The sequence below is a fragment of the Mustela erminea genome, chromosome 9 (assembly GCF_009829155.1).
Source record: "Mustela erminea isolate mMusErm1 chromosome 9, mMusErm1.Pri, whole genome shotgun sequence".
NCBI lineage: Eukaryota > Metazoa > Chordata > Mammalia > Carnivora > Mustelidae > Mustela > Mustela erminea.
Genome location: NC_045622.1, coordinates 54,630,182 through 54,647,167, shown reverse-complemented (window position 1 = coordinate 54,647,167; position 16,986 = coordinate 54,630,182). Strand labels below are relative to the sequence as shown.

The following is a 16,986-nucleotide window of genomic DNA, read 5'->3' as shown; positions in this document are numbered from 1 at the left end:
ACAAAACTTTTTTAGATTTTATTTATTTATTTGACAGAGGAAGACAGTGAGAGTAGGAATACAAGTTGGCGGGGGGGCGGGCGGACAGGAGAGGGAAAGCAGGCTTCCCGCGGAGCAAGGAGCCCCATATGGGGCTTGATCCCTGAGATCATGACCTGAGCTGAAGGCAGACGCTTAACAACTGAACCACCCAGTTGAGATTTTTTTCTACAGTGTTCTTCTGTTCATATCCAGAGACTCAATTCCAGGCCCAGAGTGAGTCACTGTTGAATTTCACTGAGAATGTGACAGCATCATCACGTCCTATTGTGGGGCCTTAGAATCTAAAGGGAGTGATAACTAAATATGGTCACTGTCCCAGCCCCCTTCCCCCTACATGATCTCTCAGGAAGTGCCCTAGTGGAGGTGGGTGTACCTTCTCTGGGTGAATTCAGCTTTTCCTCCAGGCCTGCACGGATCGCCAGTTCTTTGGGCAAACACTAGATGGAGTTATAAGCTTATTTGGGGGTCGGGTAGAAAAAAACATGAATCTTTGAACACGGAGCCCACCTAGCTGTTTGCCCCCTGAGGGGTGAGACCATCTGCGAGGGTGGAGATTCCCTCAGTCCATCTCATTTGGAGGATGTGCTCATGGAGCAGGGGATAGGCACCCCTCCACACACACACACACACACACACACACACACACACACACACTTTTATTTATTTGTTTTTTAAAAGATTTTGTTTATTCATTTGGGAGAGGAGAGTGCGCATGGGTGTGAGCAGGCGGGGCAGAGAGAGATTCTCCAGCCACTGCCTCCCAGCCTGGAGCCGGAGGGCGTGCTGGATCCCTCAACCACAGCCAAAACCAAGAGTTGGCCGCCCAACCAGCTGAGCCACCCAGGTACTCCCGCTTGCACTTTTTTCTTGCTCGACTCCTCCAGTGGGAGCCAGGTAAGTTCAAAGCTTTCTGTGAGATTTCAGTGTTCTGGTCTTCAAGTGACTAAACTGTCTTCAAAACCATGCAACCAGGGCAAATCTCACCTTACGTTTTCAGGAATTTCAGGGCAGCACCCGTGTGGCACTCACAGAGCCCAGGCATGGCCTGATTAAGTAGATTAAGAGTCTGCTTTCACACACACACACACACACACACACACACACGGCTCCCTCTTCCCGCTTCTGAGGCCACTTCTGTGGCACCCTGGGCTCAACACAGTAAGCCTTGTCTACACTGCAGATACCAAGGGAGAGATGAAGTCACTCTTACAGTCCTTACTTGGATTAGAGTTCAATGTATTGTGACCACTATTATTTTTATGGTGTCATTTTGAGTAATACAGTATCTTCTTTCAGCAGTCTTAGATAAAATTTAAGGCATCAGGATAAAGACAAAGGCTTCCTTTGTGTGCTTCCTTCTAGAACCAGAAGGCAATACCCAGGTGGGCAGCCTCCTAGGGTCACTGGGGAAGGACAGCGGATGGGCAGCCACGGAGCCTCCAGCAGGATTTACCTGCCATGGTCTGATGCTCACCTTGGAGTCTCCAGAGCTTGGTTTAGAAACGGCATTTGCAAGCAAATTCATATGAATGATGCTACTAGGAAATGATCTAAAACCAGAATCCATGTGTTGATTTATTTACTCATCAAACTTTTACTGACGCTGAGTTTGAGCCAGGCCATATCCTAGGCTCTAGATATAATGAACAGAGACAAGTTTGGTCTTGGTGGTCTAGTGGGGGACACAAGCAGGCCATTCCAACCCAGTGAGATGAGGTGTTATGGTTATGGGAGCAACAAAGAGGAAGTGACATATCCAGCACTGGGAAGGAACAGTATCACAGGAAAGAGAAGGTATGACAGGAACAAAGAACAGTATCACAGGAAAGAGAAGGTATGACTGCAAGAGCAAGGTCTCCAAAGAAGAGAACTGAACTTGAACCAAAATGCACGGGGGAGGTTGACCTTGGGCAAGAAGAGTCTCTTTCCTAAGCAGGAAGGGGTGGCCAAGAACACACAGAATTATAGGATGGGTGAGAGGCAGTTCTTGCCTGGTTCTATGCCCAGGTAGATTACACAAATATACCCGGTGGCAAAAGCTTAGTAGGCAAGTTCATTGTTGAGAGTGAGGAAGAGATTCTGATTTGGCAAAGATCAGAACAGGAACTGTGGGAGAATGAGGGGCATACCCGAATGAGGAAATATGCTGACCCCAGCATACAAGGCTGCTGCTCTCCCACAGCACCCACATCCCTAATGAGGGCATAGAGAAGTCAGATTCACTAGGGCAAATACTTGATCAGCCTGGCACCACTGAATTAATGGAGCACGGAGCTGGATGAGGAATGGAGTGAAGAGCATAGGGAGAGAATACATGGAAGAAAAACCAAATCCTGGGTTCCTCATCTCAGTGAGGGCTGTTACCAAGTGCCCACCGCTGGAGTCAGAAACTGGGGTATTGGGGCACCTGGGTGGCTCAGTTGGTTAAGCATCTGCCTTTGGTTCAGGTCAAGCCCTGCATCAGGCTCTCTGCTCAGTGGAGAGCCTCCTCTTACTCTCCCTCTGCTGCTCCCCCTGTTTGTTTTTTCTCTCTCTCTCTGTCAAATAAATAAATTAATTAATTAAAAAAAAAGAAGAAGAAAGAAACTGGAGTATCCTTCTCAATTCTGCCTCAACTTCAGTCCATCACCAAAATACATAGGTCCATAGCCTACTCTCTCTTTGGTCCACCCACTTCTTTTTATTTTAATTAAGATTTTATTTACTTATTTGAGAGAGAGAGAGAACAAGCACAAGCAGGCAGAGGGGCAGAGGGAGAAGAAGAAGCATGCTTCCCGCTGAGCAGAGAGCCTGAGTGGGATCATGACCCAAGCCAAAGGCAGACGCTCAAGTGACTGAACCACTCAGGCATCCCAGTCCATCCATGTCTTTTCATCTTCCCTGGTCCCTCTGTTCTGCTCCCCCCAGAACTCTGGTAATTCCATGATTATAGGACAGATCTTTGCATCAGAGTCTTTTTACTGTTGGGGAAAAGCTCAAATAGCTTTTAGGGCCAGACAATAAATGAGTGAAACCACCAGGGACTCTGGCACACTGGAAAGCCCTTTGCTATCTAACAGGGAAGGAGAATGCTGCCATGAGGAAACATGAGCTTGGTATTTTGATAGGTCTTTCTACATTTTTAAGAGAAGCTTAAAATAGTTTTATAACAAAAAATCCTGATTTTTAAATGTAGGCCAACTATTCAAATTTAAAATAAAACTGTTCAGAAAAGCTTTTTTTTTCTTTTCTTTTCTTCTTTTCTTTTTTATTGTATCTACATGACATGATAGGTGTTAGCTGAAACTATTGTGGTCATCATTTCACAATATTTGTAAATCAAACCATCATTCTGTATGCATTAAACTTATACGGTGATGTATGGCAATTATTTCTCAATAAAACTGTTGTTGAGATGTTTCAGAGTGAAGTGTGCTGATGTCTGCCCCTTACTTTGAAATGCATCAAAAGATTCACCCTTGGGTGAATAGACAGACGGATAGATACATGATAAGGCAATTATGGCAAAAATGTTAATTGGAGCACCTTGGTGATGCATATATACAATTCTTTCAACTTTTCTGTATGCTTGAATTTTTCAAAATGTAAGGAAAAATAATTTTTAAAAAATTTAAAATTTTGTTATAAACATATAATGTATTATTAGCCCCAGGGGTACAGGTCTGTGAATCGCCAGGTTTACACACTTCACAGCACTCACCATAGCACATATCCTCCCCAATGTCCTTAACCCCACCACCCTCTCCCGACCCCCACACCCCAGCAACCCTCAGTTTGTTTTGTGAGATTAAGAGTCTCTTATGGTTTGTCTCATACTCGATCCCATCTTGTTTCATTTATTATTTTCCTACCCGCCAAACTCCCCACGTTGCATCTCTACTTCCTCATATCAGGGAGATCATATCATAGTTGTCTTTCTCCAATTGACTTAGGAAAAATAATTTTTTAAAAAAGATTTTATTTATTTATTTGACAGACAGAGATCACAAGTAGGCAGAGAGGCAGGCAAGAGAGAGGAGGAAGCAGGCTCCCTGCTGAGCAGAGAGCCCGCCGGGCTCAATCCCAAGAGGCTGAGACCATGACCCTGAGCCTCAGGCAGAGGCTTTAACCAACTGAGCCACCCAGGCGCCCCTAAAAATAATTTTTTAATGGAAAAATAATTGTGAATCCATGAACCACTATTTTGTGACTTCCGTTACATATTTTACTTTATGAAAGGTAGAGATAAATGAGTTCATAATATAAAGGCATAGAACAGTCCCTAGAATATTTAATCAATATTAGATATTAGTGTTGCCATCATTTGGAACAGAGGAAATGGATACAGATTAGAAGGGCTGGACCTAAACGAATTTCATTGAGTGCAGAGGGTAGGGACCAGAGTTCCATGCTGTTACTGTGTGAGCTTATACTTGGAATTTCTAGGCTCTCTTGCAGTTCTGAAGTTCCGATTGAGCGTCTCCCTTTCCTGTTTCTGCCTATAGGTGTCTCCATTACCCTCCTTTTTTCCTTTAATGCCTTTCTAAAAACTACAATTCCCAGGAGCACGTACAGGCGTCGACGTCGCGCCGTTCTTACTCGTCGCTCGCGCTCTTTATACCTACTTCCGCAAACGAGCTACTTCCTTTTCTTTCCGGGGCGCGCGGCGGCAAGATGGCGGTGCAGATTTCGAAGAAGAGGAAGGTGAGACCCTGGGGCCCTGGTCCGGGGAACTGGCGCCGCGCGGGTCGGGGTTTGTGGAAACGCCGTCGCGAGGCTCGCAGCTCCATGCCCTGCTTCGAGAAGCGGCCTCGGCCGCGTGGCATTCCCGCGGGCCGCGGATGGCGGTGGATTGAACGCGGGGCCCGAGCCTGGCGACCTCAGTTTGGCGGCGAAAGGGAGTGATTGATCGCTGCCGCTTCTGGGCGAATAGCAGAGATGAACACCGGGTGTCCCTCCTGCCCGGGATGAAGCGCTTGTGAGCATTTCTTGGTCAGCAAATAGCTTCAGTAAACATGTGGTCCTTTGAGAGGTTGAGCCGTTTCCCCTCAGGTCTCACTGTGAGTTTGGGAACGGGAGGTGGCAGCGTACTCATGCTTGCTTCAAGTCGGGGTGCGGCCTTCTGACCCCAGGGAACTCGCTTGGGAAGGCTGCAGACGGTTTCTTGCTCCATCTGTACCCCAAGGAAACTGATGGGCTAATGGAGGGAGGAGACCTGGAACAAGCAGTTCATCGAATTTCCACTTTTCGCTTTTCCTTGGGCGAGGACGGTGTAAAATCCATATGCATTAGAAATAGGCACCTAACTTGTCATTTTGTGTGGACGTGATAACGTGTAAATTCACACCTTTACTCAAATTAGGACTTGCGGGCTTTGTAAGACACGCGCACTTTATGGCAGGATAACCTGGCTGGCAGTCTTCAGGTGGTCCAAGTTGTGTCTACAATTGCGACTGCTTACTTAAGTCTATTTTCGTTAGTTAAAAGGGCAGCATCTCTGCCTTAATGAATGAAGGAGTTGTGGATGTGCCATTTGAGGACCGCTTTTTGTTCAGCATGTGTAGGTACATACAGCAAGTCTTAAAAAACCCTTCAATGAAGAGAGGATGACGAGTCTGACTGGAGGTATTATCTTTGCCAGGTGGCCCCTACTCCTTGCTGCGTTCTGTGGCGGTTTTAAGGGCCCTTGGGTTAAAGTAACTTCCAGAGGACGACCTAGAGGCATTTGTCTGAGAAGGGTTGCTACATGAGTGTTGGAACAAGGGTAATAGGGTGATGATGGGTGGTTTTTTCAAGGTGTTGAATGTTGATGAGAGTTGCATTGGCAGAAGGACTGGGCAGGAAAATGACCCTGCGTCCAAGTTCTAATTGTGAATTTTCCCTTTCGGTTAGTTTGTTGCTGATGGCATCTTCAAAGCTGAACTGAACGAGTTCCTCACTCGGGAGCTGGCTGAAGATGGCTACTCCGGGGTTGAGGTCCGAGTGACACCAACCAGGACAGAAATCATTATCTTGGCCACCAGGTGAAAACTCATTTTCTTGGCTATCATCTGTAATTGCTGTATATATTAGGATGGTGTATTCTGTAAACTTACAGGGACAGTCAGTGCACTGGCCTTAGCAAATGTAAGTTTTCTTTTTTAAGATTTTTATTTGTTTATTAGAGAGAGCACAAGTCGGGGTGAGGGGACTGAAGGAGAAGCAGATGCCCCATGGAGCAGGGAGCCTGATGCTGGGCTCTATCCCAGGGCCCTGGGATCATGACCTGAGTCACCAGGCTGCCCACAAATGTAAATTTTCTTAACTATTTTAAATCGAACTCTAGTTCTTGTCATCCAAAATTTATAGTTCGTATGTTAGGTAAATGGTACTTTACTACATATATGTAAAAATTTAAAGCCATGTTTGGAATTTTGTAAGAGCTATAAATTGTCTGTTTGGTTTTTTTTTTTTGTTTTGTTTTGTTTTGTTTTGTTTTCAGGACACAGAATGTTCTTGGTGAGAAGGGCCGGCGGATCCGAGAATTAACTGCTGTGGTTCAGAAGAGGTTTGGTTTCCCCGAGGGCAGTGTAGAGGTGAATGATTGTGCCTTGTGCCAGAGATTACTGTGGATTGGCATTTTGTTCAAGTTCTCTTAATAAGCAGTGGGCTTCCTTTGATAGTCCTTTTCTGCTCATTTCTGGTGGTGAAGGGATTTTTTGCTTTCAACTTGGGAATAGTAATGGTACATATGGTGCATTGGCTGCCTCATCAGTTGGTGTTGCTGTAGAAGGAGCTAGGGGTGGAAGGACAATATGGAAAGATTCGGACTGTGTCACAAAGTGTAGGCTACATGTGGGTGGTGGAAGTGTTCTAGTACTTGAGGGATGCCACAGTAGTACATGCTTTTATGATGAATGAAGTTTTTTTTATTGGAAGCTGTGGGGAAAATTAACAGGTTTAAGGGTATGCTTTGTTTCTTTCTTACAGCTTTATGCTGAAAAGGTGGCTACAAGAGGTTTGTGTGCTATTGCCCAGGCAGAGTCTCTGCGTTACAAACTCCTAGGAGGCCTTGCTGTGCGGAGGTGAGTGGCCTGAAACTTCTAATGATTATGTTTTAAAGAGGGGTCAGTGCTGTAAAGGGAGTACTGCCTTGGTGCTTTGGGAATAGAACAAAACTCCAGGACTAGAAAGGGCATGAGGTAGCTAGGTGGGGTCTGGAGCTGGGCCTACTGATGAGATCTCCGTAGGAGTTCTTTGTGGAATTTCACTGTTGTGAAGGAATTGGAATGCTTTGTCTTAGTGTATGAAATTTAGTTGGCACTTCCTGCAGAGCCCTGGGAGGTTTTTCAGCAGGGGAAGGACATGAGAGCTATGTTTTAGGAAGGTTGACCTGGTGGGGAGGTGGGTAGCAGGAAAGGCTATAGGTAGGGACATACAAGAAAGACTGCCTGTCTGCCTTGAATGCCTACTACACCACTTAGACCATGGTCCTCAAAAGCTTGGTTCCTGAGCCAGCATCACTGCCATCATCAGAGGACTTGTTAGAAATAAAAATTCGCAGTCTCTACCCACTAAAATGGAAAGTGGAGGTGCGGCCCAACCACTTGATCCAGGTGGTTTTTGTACGCACTGAAGTTTATTTTAAGATTTTATTTATTTATTTGACAGCACAAGTAGGCAGAGTGGCCGGGAGAGGGAGAAGCAGGCTCGCCGCTCAGCAGGGCTCGAATGCAAAACCCTGGGACCATGATCTGAGCTTACTGAGCTACCCAGGCGCCTTTTTTAAGGTTTTTATTTATGTGTGCATTGTCAATTCTATAGGCCTTAGAAATACCTTTTTCCAGTGCTCAGTCAAGAGAGCTAGGAGCCTACTGTAGTAGAGTTCCTAATGAATGTGAATTCCAGAGGTTGAGGAATATATTATAAACCATAAAGGGGCCACTCAGTGGCTCGAGTACTTCTGGGTTCTTATTGATTGCCATCCTGATTGTGAAATGTGCTTGCAAAGAAGGAGTGGACAACCTATGCTTGAGTTTTACCACCCCCAGCATTTAATTGCCAGTTTAGGGACACATAGGTGACTCGATCGGTTAAGTGTCCGACTTTTGGGTTTGGTTTAGGTTATGATATAAGGGTCATGAGGTTGAGACCCATGTCCAGTTCTGTGCTAAGTGTGGGGCCTGCTTAAGTCAATTTTTTTTTTTTTAAGATTTTATGTATTTATTTGACAGAGAGAGAGATCACAAGTAGGCAGAGAAGCAGGCAGAGAGAGAGAGGAGGAAGCAGGCTCCCCGCTGAGCAGACAGCCCGATGTGGGGCTTGATCCCAGGACCCTGAGATCCTGACCTGAGCCGAAGGCAGAGGCTTCAACCCACTGAGCCACCCAGGCGCCCCAAAAAGAGTCAATTCTTGAGTCTACAGTTGCCTGTTTATTGGCCTGCTGTGAGGACTCGACTTCATAGGTGTTTCTGTTTTATTTTAATCTTGTTGAGGTGACTCTAATGTGGATCCAAGGCTGGGAAACACTTGGTTAGAAGGAATTGGCTTATATTCCCTAAGGAATCCGCTTAAGATGTGCGATAGGACTGAAAGAGAATTGACAGGCTCTGGTCAAATTCATTCCGTATTAAAGGAACATGGAAAATAGTGCATACTAGTGAGTCTCGTGTTCATGCTCTTTTTAACATGGTGGTGTGGGGTAGGATCGAACAGTCTTGTCTTCTGTGATAACGTGTGGATATCTGTCTTGTTCTCCCAAAGGGCCTGCTATGGTGTGCTGCGGTTCATCATGGAGAGTGGGGCCAAAGGCTGTGAGGTCGTGGTATCTGGGAAACTCCGAGGACAGAGGGCTAAATCCATGAAGTTTGTGGATGGCCTGATGATTCACAGTGGGGACCCTGTTAACTACTACGTTGACACGGCTGTGCGCCATGTGCTGCTCAGACAGGGTGAGCAGCTGGGAGTGCTGCAGGCAAAGAGCCTTCAGCATATGGTTGTGGTTTTTTGTGCATACTTCAGTGCTGGGAAATTCATTTTGGAGAAGTGGAGCATGTTTATACTCCACTTGGGTTTATTGATGAGCTGTGTAAGAACTGTATTGCTGAGATAGGTCAGATCTGAGAGTTGGTTTGCTCTTGTCTCAGCCACCTGTGTACCCTTCAGTGATGACACGATGACGAGTCAGAAAGGTCACATCCTGCTCTTGGTCCTTGTCAGTGCCACGTTCTGTGGTGCTGTGCATGTGTTCCTTTTGCAAAAGTGTCCTGTTCATTGATTGATTAGAGGCATTTGTCTGAGAAGGGACCAGACTCGGGTGCTTGAAGAACCTACTCCTGTCTTCTTTCTGCCCTTACTGTGGGACTGGGGCAACCACAGCTAGATACTAATTATGGCATCTTCTAGGCGTGCTGGGCATCAAAGTGAAGATCATGCTTCCTTGGGACCCAAGTGGTAAGATTGGCCCTAAGAAGCCCCTGCCGGATCATGTGAGCATTGTGGAACCCAAAGATGAGATACTGCCCACCACCCCCATCTCGGAACAGAAAGGTGGGAAGCCAGAGCCTCCTGCAATGCCACAGCCAGTACCCACAGCATAACAGGTGTGTCTCTAGGGGCCTTTTGGTGTGGAGTAGGACCCTCTTGTCTTCCTGCTACTAGTGTGTCCCATACTGCGCTAAGCACTAATACATAAACTCGGACTGTACTTTCTTGACGCTTCACAATGCAGGCTGGAGTGGGGGTCCCATTTAACCACGGATTCTGTAGGGGAGGGGTATACCCTGGTCTCCTAAGAAGTTCCTGTGTTTATCACTGAGTTTGAAACAAGATGTTTCCTCTTATTTGCTTAAAATCAAGCACTCTTGTTAGTTACCTGTTCTTCAGCAGCCTCTTAAGCAGTTGAAACAGTAACACCAAGCCTCTTCTAAGCCTAGTACCTTTTGTTTGTGTCTGGGTGTTCTGTGTGTGTATATTCTTCATGCACATCCTAAGTGGGACATGGAAGAACCCAGTATTCAGGTGAAAATTCTGTTTTTACTGTTGTGCTTTATTTGGTTTCAGGGTCTCTCCGGCAGCTGGATCTGGAGACTGGATTTCAGTCCGCAAAGACCTTTAATAAAATCTTTGAGAAAGATACATGGCGTGAATAGACTGTATGTCCTCTTTTTGGTCTGAGAATTTTTTTGCCCCAAGGGAACATTACTTGATTGATTTTTCAGGGCTCTCTGGCTCACTTTCCCTGCAATTCTTGGTTTCAGCTGTGCTTGTGAGGCAGGAGCTGCAACAGGAGAACCCAAACAGAGCTAACCAGAGTAATATCCTATAAATCTGGTGAAAGTGAAGGCTGATTGCTAAGAGGACAGCACCGATGAGTTGACCTTCAGTTTGGCATTATAGGTTTAGAAGAGGGGTGTGTGTTAATATATATATATATTAAATGTGAATATATATATATATAAATTCACATTTTTTTTTTTTTAAGATTTTATCCATTTATTTGACAGATCACAAGTAGGCAGACAGAGTGGGGGCAGCAGGGTCCCTGCTGAACAGAGAGCCTTGTCCCAGGACCCTGGGATCATGACCTGAGCTGAAGGCAGAGGCTTTAACCCGCTGAGCCACCCAGGTGCCCCAAGAGGGATATATATGTGTGTGTATTTTTCAAGATTGATTTTATTTATTTATTTATTTGACAGAAGTGGGGGACACAAGCAGGGGGAGTGGGAGAGGGAAAAGCAGGCTTCCTGCTGAGCAGGGAGTGTGATTCCATCCCAGGATCCTGGGATTAGGACCTGAGCTGAAGGCCGATGGTTAACTGACTGAGCCACCCAGGTTCCCCAGGGATATATTTAAGATGGTTTTCTTTTGGGGACCTGGGTGGCTCAGTGGGTTGAAGCCTCTGCCTTCGGCTCAGGTCATGATCCCAGGGTCCTGGGATCAAGCCCCACATTGGGCTCTCTGCTCAGCAGAGAGCCTGCTTCCTCCTGCCTCTCTATTTGTGATCTCTGTCAAATAAATAAATAAAATCTTTTTTTTTTTTTTTTTTTAAAGATGGTTTTCTTTTCCTGATGCATAAGGAAATTTTAAGATTCATTTGTCAGAGCATGGACGGGGAGCAACAGGCAGAAGGAGAAGCAGGCTCCATGCCAAGCAAGGAGCCCAAGGTGGGACTCTCCCCCCCCACCCTAGCATTACGACCTGAGCTGAAGGCAGGCACTTAACTGAGCCACCCAGGTGCCCATAAGGAAATCTTAACTGCACATAGAAAATAAATACAGTGTCCATTATATTTTAGGTCATTCTATACTATAGGAAGATTTTACATAATTCTCCATTTCAACCTGAGCATCTTTGAAGTGTAAAGGGGATTTGCTTTTGCTTCTGAAGAGCCTGAAATAAGTAGATTTTCCTAAGCAGTGTATAGCTCTTCTGTCCTCTTAGCCATTATACTCCAGGAAAGTGTAAAGAACATTTACATTGTGTATAGTTTGTCATATTTGAAGTGTTTTATATTGATAGCTATAAGGAATTGGATTGCCTGGGTGGCTCAGTTGTTAAGCCTCTGTCTTCGGCCTGAAGCATCGGGGTCCCTGCTCAGCAGGAAGCCTACTTCTCCTCTCATTCCCCCTGCTTGTATTCCCTCTTGCTGTATCTCTGTCAAATAAAATCTTAAAAAAAAAAGAAAGAAAGAAATTGGGTCCTCCTGGTTTCCTCAGGTGAAACTAGTGTGGAACAAAGCGGCATGAAAATCCTACATGACTATATAGGGATTAAGTTCCATTAGGAGCACAATGACAGATTTATCTCTGCCCCCACTCCTGTAAGAACCTTTGATGTTTATACTGTCTGGACCGTAACCTCTTAACTTTTTGTCAATGGTAATGGAACTGAAACCACATACCTACCATTAGAGACACTTCCCTTTAGAAGTCTCTAGCCTCTGGCATAGCTGATGTGTTAACCATTTACAGTGGTTTAGGGAGTGTGGACTGTGTGTATTATAGTTACTGTATTAGGAAGTAGAGCCAAGTATACAAAAATGTAAATGTTCTTATTTCCCCATGCTTCCCTTCACCTTGAGGTGACAGTTTTTCAGGCTAATGAAGGTTTTCTTGGAAGGGCTGAGGGTGAAGTGGTTTTGAGTAGAGAAGCTGGTGTTGGTTCCTCAGTACTACACATGCATAAAGTGAGATTCGAGTGCCTTGAGTAAATGATTCTCTACCCACCCCAAACCTAATGTAATATAGGCAGCTATAAGGTTTTATATATCCCTTCTGGGTAAAATGAATGGCATTTTGCAATTTTACTGGAAAAGTGTTTGAACTAGGCTGCTTAATTCTTATTTCTGGACTTCTGTAGTTCAGTTGTGAGGGGATTTTCTGTTGGGAAAGTAGTTCAGCTAGTATAAGCATCCAGAATACTGGGTGTTGGAAATCGGTGAAGGCAGTTCTTGTCATGTAAGACCTCAATTTCTGGTACTAGCACAGGTGTTTGTGTATCAGGTTATATGATTGTTTAAATTCATAACTCAATCAACTTAAAAACTGGAAGTTCGTCTGTTGGGATTCAGAAGTGCTGTTAATGTCCCCACCAGGGGGTGCTGTAGCAGGACGGAGGCACCAAAGTACGAGCTTGGGGAAGGAAAGTAAAACTAACTGAATTGCATGGACCTGCAGAATACTATGCCAGTTAGTGTGCACATGTAAAGTTCGAGTTTTCAGCATGAACACCCCTGGATAGCCATTACTCAGGTAAAGAAAGGAGAGGCTTTGAGGTATTTTTTTTAAACCATTTCAAGAAACCATGTGAAATAAGTGCATAACTTAGGTAAGCACTGACTACAGCCCATGAAGAAATGCAGGTTACCTTAAAGGATGTTACCACCCGCCCTTGGGCTTAAGTGAGTTTTTCCACTGCCTCCTATCCTTTTAAAGTTCAAAATTTCCAGGTGTGAATATCTGACTGGCTAGCCCTGTGTACTACCCAGCTGCCTGAGGTGGGGAGAAGGATAGCTCCTTTGGTTTCCATAGTAGAGGTGGGCCCAGACTTGCACATTGCACAGAACCCCCCTGGTGGGAATCTGGCTGATGGCAACATGGAAGCAAATGACATCCTTTCATGGACTTGTCACCAAAAGTTTGCTGTCAAGCTCTTAAGAGTTAAGTTTAGTCATTAGGATTCCTGGCACCAGGACAGGGGCTTCAAGCAGAAACTGGTAGATTAACTTGTCCATCAGGCAAAGAGAGAATAGCTGCTGGAATGAGAGAACTTGGAAATAGGCCCACGGGGCAAGCAAGGGTCCAGAACCAATGGCTAGCACTGTTAAGATGGAGAACCAGGAGAAGTACAGAAACAGGCGGCATCAGAGGACAATGGGCGGAGGGTGTCTTGGACATGGGGGTCTGCCTCTAGACAGAATCTTCCTCCTGGAGTCCACAGCAGGGTGATCATGTGGGATCTGCTCCTCACCTCCAAGTCAGCCAACCCTCTAGCTGGGAAATTAGCCAAAGACTATGGGAATGTTCAAGCTTGGTAGGATGGAGGATGCTTTTCTCTGCAGAGTGCTTTGAAAAGGAGACTTCAGAGGTGGTGGGGAGAAGCAAGGCTTTGCATTCAGGCCTGGGTTCAAATGTGACAGCAGCACTGATCTAGTGAGGGTGAATCTTTCCAGTCCTCAGTATCTCACAGGGCTGTTGGAAAAAGACCTAACCGTCAATACCTGTCTGTAGTGTTTATCATCGAGTGTGTTATCTCTGGAGACAGTTAAGAGCCCTGGCTTTCCAGCCAGACTCTGGGCTCAAAACCAGGTTCACAACTTAGCAGTATGAGCATGGAGACATCAGAGAGTTAACATCTCTGAGCCTTTGCTCATCTGCCTCTGATTTCATAGCATAGTGCCTGACCCATTAGAGGTCCTCAGTAAATGTGGGATGTTGTTACCGTTGAGTACTTAAGCATATTCTCTTGGGAATGAATAGCTTAACTTCATGGTATTGGGTTCTACCCATCCTAATTGTAAGGGCTCTGACCATAGAAACTGTGCTTTCTATTTCTGGGGTTAAGTGGGCATTGCTGGTCAGGTCTCACTGCCACATACATAGGTGGTGAATTTGGCCTTTTACCATGCCATATTCCACCTAGTGAATGTTTGTGAGCTCCAGTGTTGGCTATGTATAGATATAGCTGCTTCATGTTAGGGCTTGCCAACACCAGGGCAGGAAGGCATTCAAGGTATCTTTGAAGGTCAACATTTTCAACCTCTAAAGACAGTTTTTCTTGCTATTTTTTTCTTCTTCTTCAGGAACATGAGATTTTGATGTTATTTTATCTATGAAACAATCCATTTCCCTATTGTTATTGATCAAAACTACATGATTTTTTTTTTAAGCTTTTATTTGTGTATTTGACAGATCACAAGTAGGCAGAGAGGCAGGCAGAGAGGAGGAGCAGGCTCCCCACCCAGCAGAGAGCCCCATGTGGGGCTCGATCCCAGGACCCTGAGATCATGACCTGAGCTGAAGGCGGAGGCTTAACCCACTGAGCCACCCAGGTGCCCCAGCTCTAAAATTCAAATGAGACCACGCCTTTGCTGCTCATTCCTGTGTTGTACTAGCAGTGCAGCCATACAAGTACAGCTGGGGCTTTGTCCACTGATTGGGGAGTGCTGCTGCTATGGGTTCATCCCCCTGGCCCAGTCCCATCCCCCTGGCCAGGGACTGCCCTCATGATTGGCCTGCTCCTGCTGGTCCTTTGTGAGGTGAGCCAGAGGAGCTGGACCTTTTGAATCCCAAACTGCCGAGAGAGGATAGGGCTCCCCTGGCCTTTAATTAAGAATGTTTTTGCTTTTTAGGGGGAGGAGAGGGAGAGCACAGACCCAGCAAGAGGGCCTCTTTCCCTTCAGGGATCAGAGACCAGAGGTAATGGGTCTTTGCTCAATGGTTTTCCCTTAGGACAACAGGAAAAATAGCCATTGCTATTTACCATTTGAGTCTAATAGACACCCTACCTTTTTTTTTTTTTTTTTTTAAGATTTTATTTATTTATTTGACAGACACAGCAAGAGAGGGAACACAAACAGGGGGAGTAGGAGACGGAGAAGCAGGCTTCCTGCCGAGCAGGTAGCCTGATGTGGGCCATGATCCTAGGACCCTGGGATCGTGACCTGAGCCAAAGGTAGACGCTTAACGACAGCCACCCAGGTGTCCCAAGACACCCTACCTTTTAAGTCATTTTACAGATAATTTACATAAGGAAGAATAAAGGGAAAGTGGAAAACCATTTTATAAATTTTTACAAGTATTCAAACAAGTATTTAAAATTACTAAAATTTGGGGACACCTGGGAGGCTCAGTCTGTTAAGCGACTGCCTTCAACTCAGGTCATGATCCCAGCGTCCTGGGATCGAGGCCCACATCAGGCTACCTGCTCGGCAGTGAGCCTGCTTCTCCCTCTCCTGCTCCCCCTGCTTGTGGCACTTTCTCTGTGTCAAATAAATACATAAAATCTTAAAAAATACTAAAATTTCAGCAAGAAATAACAGCACCATTCTGAATATATTAAAAAACATTGAATTATCCCCTCCAAATGGGTGGGTTTTATGGGATATTAGTTATATTTCAATAGAACTGTGATTCATATAGTCATGAAAATAAATACTTGTGTATATAATTCATATATATATGAATTAAAACAGCAAGCATTTTCATATTTTCCTTGCCTGGAAGACATATATGCCCCCAAAGCACACCATTCCTTGAATGCTGTTAAATGCTCATCAGCCAACATGTGTGAAGCTGGCATGTATGCATCTTATAACTACTGATCCCAGATTCCAAATATATCTCTAGTAGGCTCTAGCTTACTGCTTCTGGGTTTTTGGTTTTGTTTAGTTTTGCACTTGTATTGTCAACATGGAATACTTCAAAAATTTTTGATGGCTCATAATATTGAAGAGGGGACAGTCATTTTCTTTGCTCCATAATTTTAAAACATTTTTAATTTTCGGTGTATAAGGATCAATTTGACCAATCTAATGAATTTTTAAAAATATCTACAGTATCTGTTTCCCTACAGTCACCTTAGTACACAACTGCCTCAGCATGTAACAAACTATATCAAGTAAATTTGGGGGCATAGGCATCCTAAAAGATGAATACTGAATACTATACTGTACTGAATGGTACAGGTCTTTGTCAAAAGATACTATGTGGGGGGCGCCTGGGTGGCTCAGTGGGTTAAGCCTCTGCCTTTGGCTCAGGTCATGATCTCAGGGTCCTGGGATGGAGCCCTGCATTGGGCTCTCTGCTCCGCAGGGAGCCTGCTTCCTTCTCTCTCTCTGTCTGCTTCTCTGCCTACTTGTGATCTCCATCTGTCAAATAAATAAATAAAATCTTAAAAAAAATTCACGTAGGAAAGATTTTGTTTATATGAGCAATTTCCCCATTCTCAGAGACTAGAGTACTACCATGTGTCTCTGCATTCATTTTCTGATTTTCATTTTCTGATTTCATTCATTTTCTGATTAAGTGTGAAAGATCCTCTGCTTCTCTTTTGTCATTATGGGTGGAAATGAAAAACCCTGAATTCTTAGCCAACATCTCTGGACTTCTTGTACCTTCTTGGAAGATGATCTGTAGTACTTAAGGGAAGTTTGGTATGGAAACTGAAGGACGATGTGATGGCAATACCATCCTTCCATTTTATCATCATGATCTTGTTTGGTAATCACTGATGAGTAACATGAAATAATTTGTAGGATGATGAAATAGCAAAGCTTTTCAAGATATAGGAAAAATAAATTCATCATGATCTCATAATGTATTTTAGATTTATAAAAGAATCTAATGAATCCATAAGAGTTTTATGTCTTTGGAAGGTAAATAAATTTCTCATTGTTTTTTAGAAGCCTGCTAAGAATAACAGTCATAAAACATCAATCCTTACAAATAGAACTTCTTAAAGATGAAACTCAAAAACTAAATTTGG

General features: G+C 44.6%; 1 protein-coding gene, 1 long non-coding RNA gene and 2 other non-coding genes across 4 annotated transcripts; all 4 read left to right on the top strand.

Moving 5' to 3' along the window:
- Positions 1-12: 12 nt before the first annotated feature.
- LOC116599112 lies at positions 13-10,739 on the top strand. Its single transcript, XR_004289248.1, has 3 exons — positions 13-64; positions 3,437-3,438; positions 10,717-10,739. It is a non-coding gene; the product is annotated as an uncharacterized LOC116599112 (long non-coding RNA).
- On the top strand, positions 4,623-10,137 carry RPS3 (ribosomal protein S3). The gene is made up of 7 exons (XM_032358794.1): positions 4,623-4,725; positions 5,914-6,044; positions 6,503-6,596; positions 6,991-7,085; positions 8,764-8,951; positions 9,406-9,602; positions 10,063-10,137. The coding sequence occupies exons 1-6, from the start codon at positions 4,696-4,698 to the stop codon at positions 9,597-9,599; spliced, it is 732 nt and encodes a 243-aa protein (XP_032214685.1). The 5' UTR covers positions 4,623-4,695; the 3' UTR covers positions 9,600-9,602; positions 10,063-10,137.
- Positions 5,612-5,759, top strand: LOC116600453. The gene has a single exon (XR_004289656.1). It is a non-coding gene; the product is annotated as a small nucleolar RNA SNORD15 (small nucleolar RNA).
- Positions 9,160-9,304, top strand: LOC116600452. Its single transcript, XR_004289655.1, has one exon. It is a non-coding gene; the product is annotated as a small nucleolar RNA SNORD15 (small nucleolar RNA).
- Positions 10,740-16,986: the final 6,247 nt, after the last annotated feature.

What these genes read in the sequence shown, in the direction of transcription:
- RPS3 (XM_032358794.1), top strand. Translation starts at nt 4,696, where the DNA reads ATGGCGGTGCAGATTTCGAAGAAGAGGAAG. An exon ending in AGATTTCGAAGAAGAGGAAG is followed by an intron (nt 4,726 to 5,913) that starts GTGAGACCCTGG and finishes CCTTTCGGTTAG; the next exon opens with TTTGTTGCTGATGGCATCTT. An exon ending in TCCCCGAGGGCAGTGTAGAG is followed by an intron (nt 6,597 to 6,990) that starts GTGAATGATTGT and finishes TCTTTCTTACAG; the next exon opens with CTTTATGCTGAAAAGGTGGC.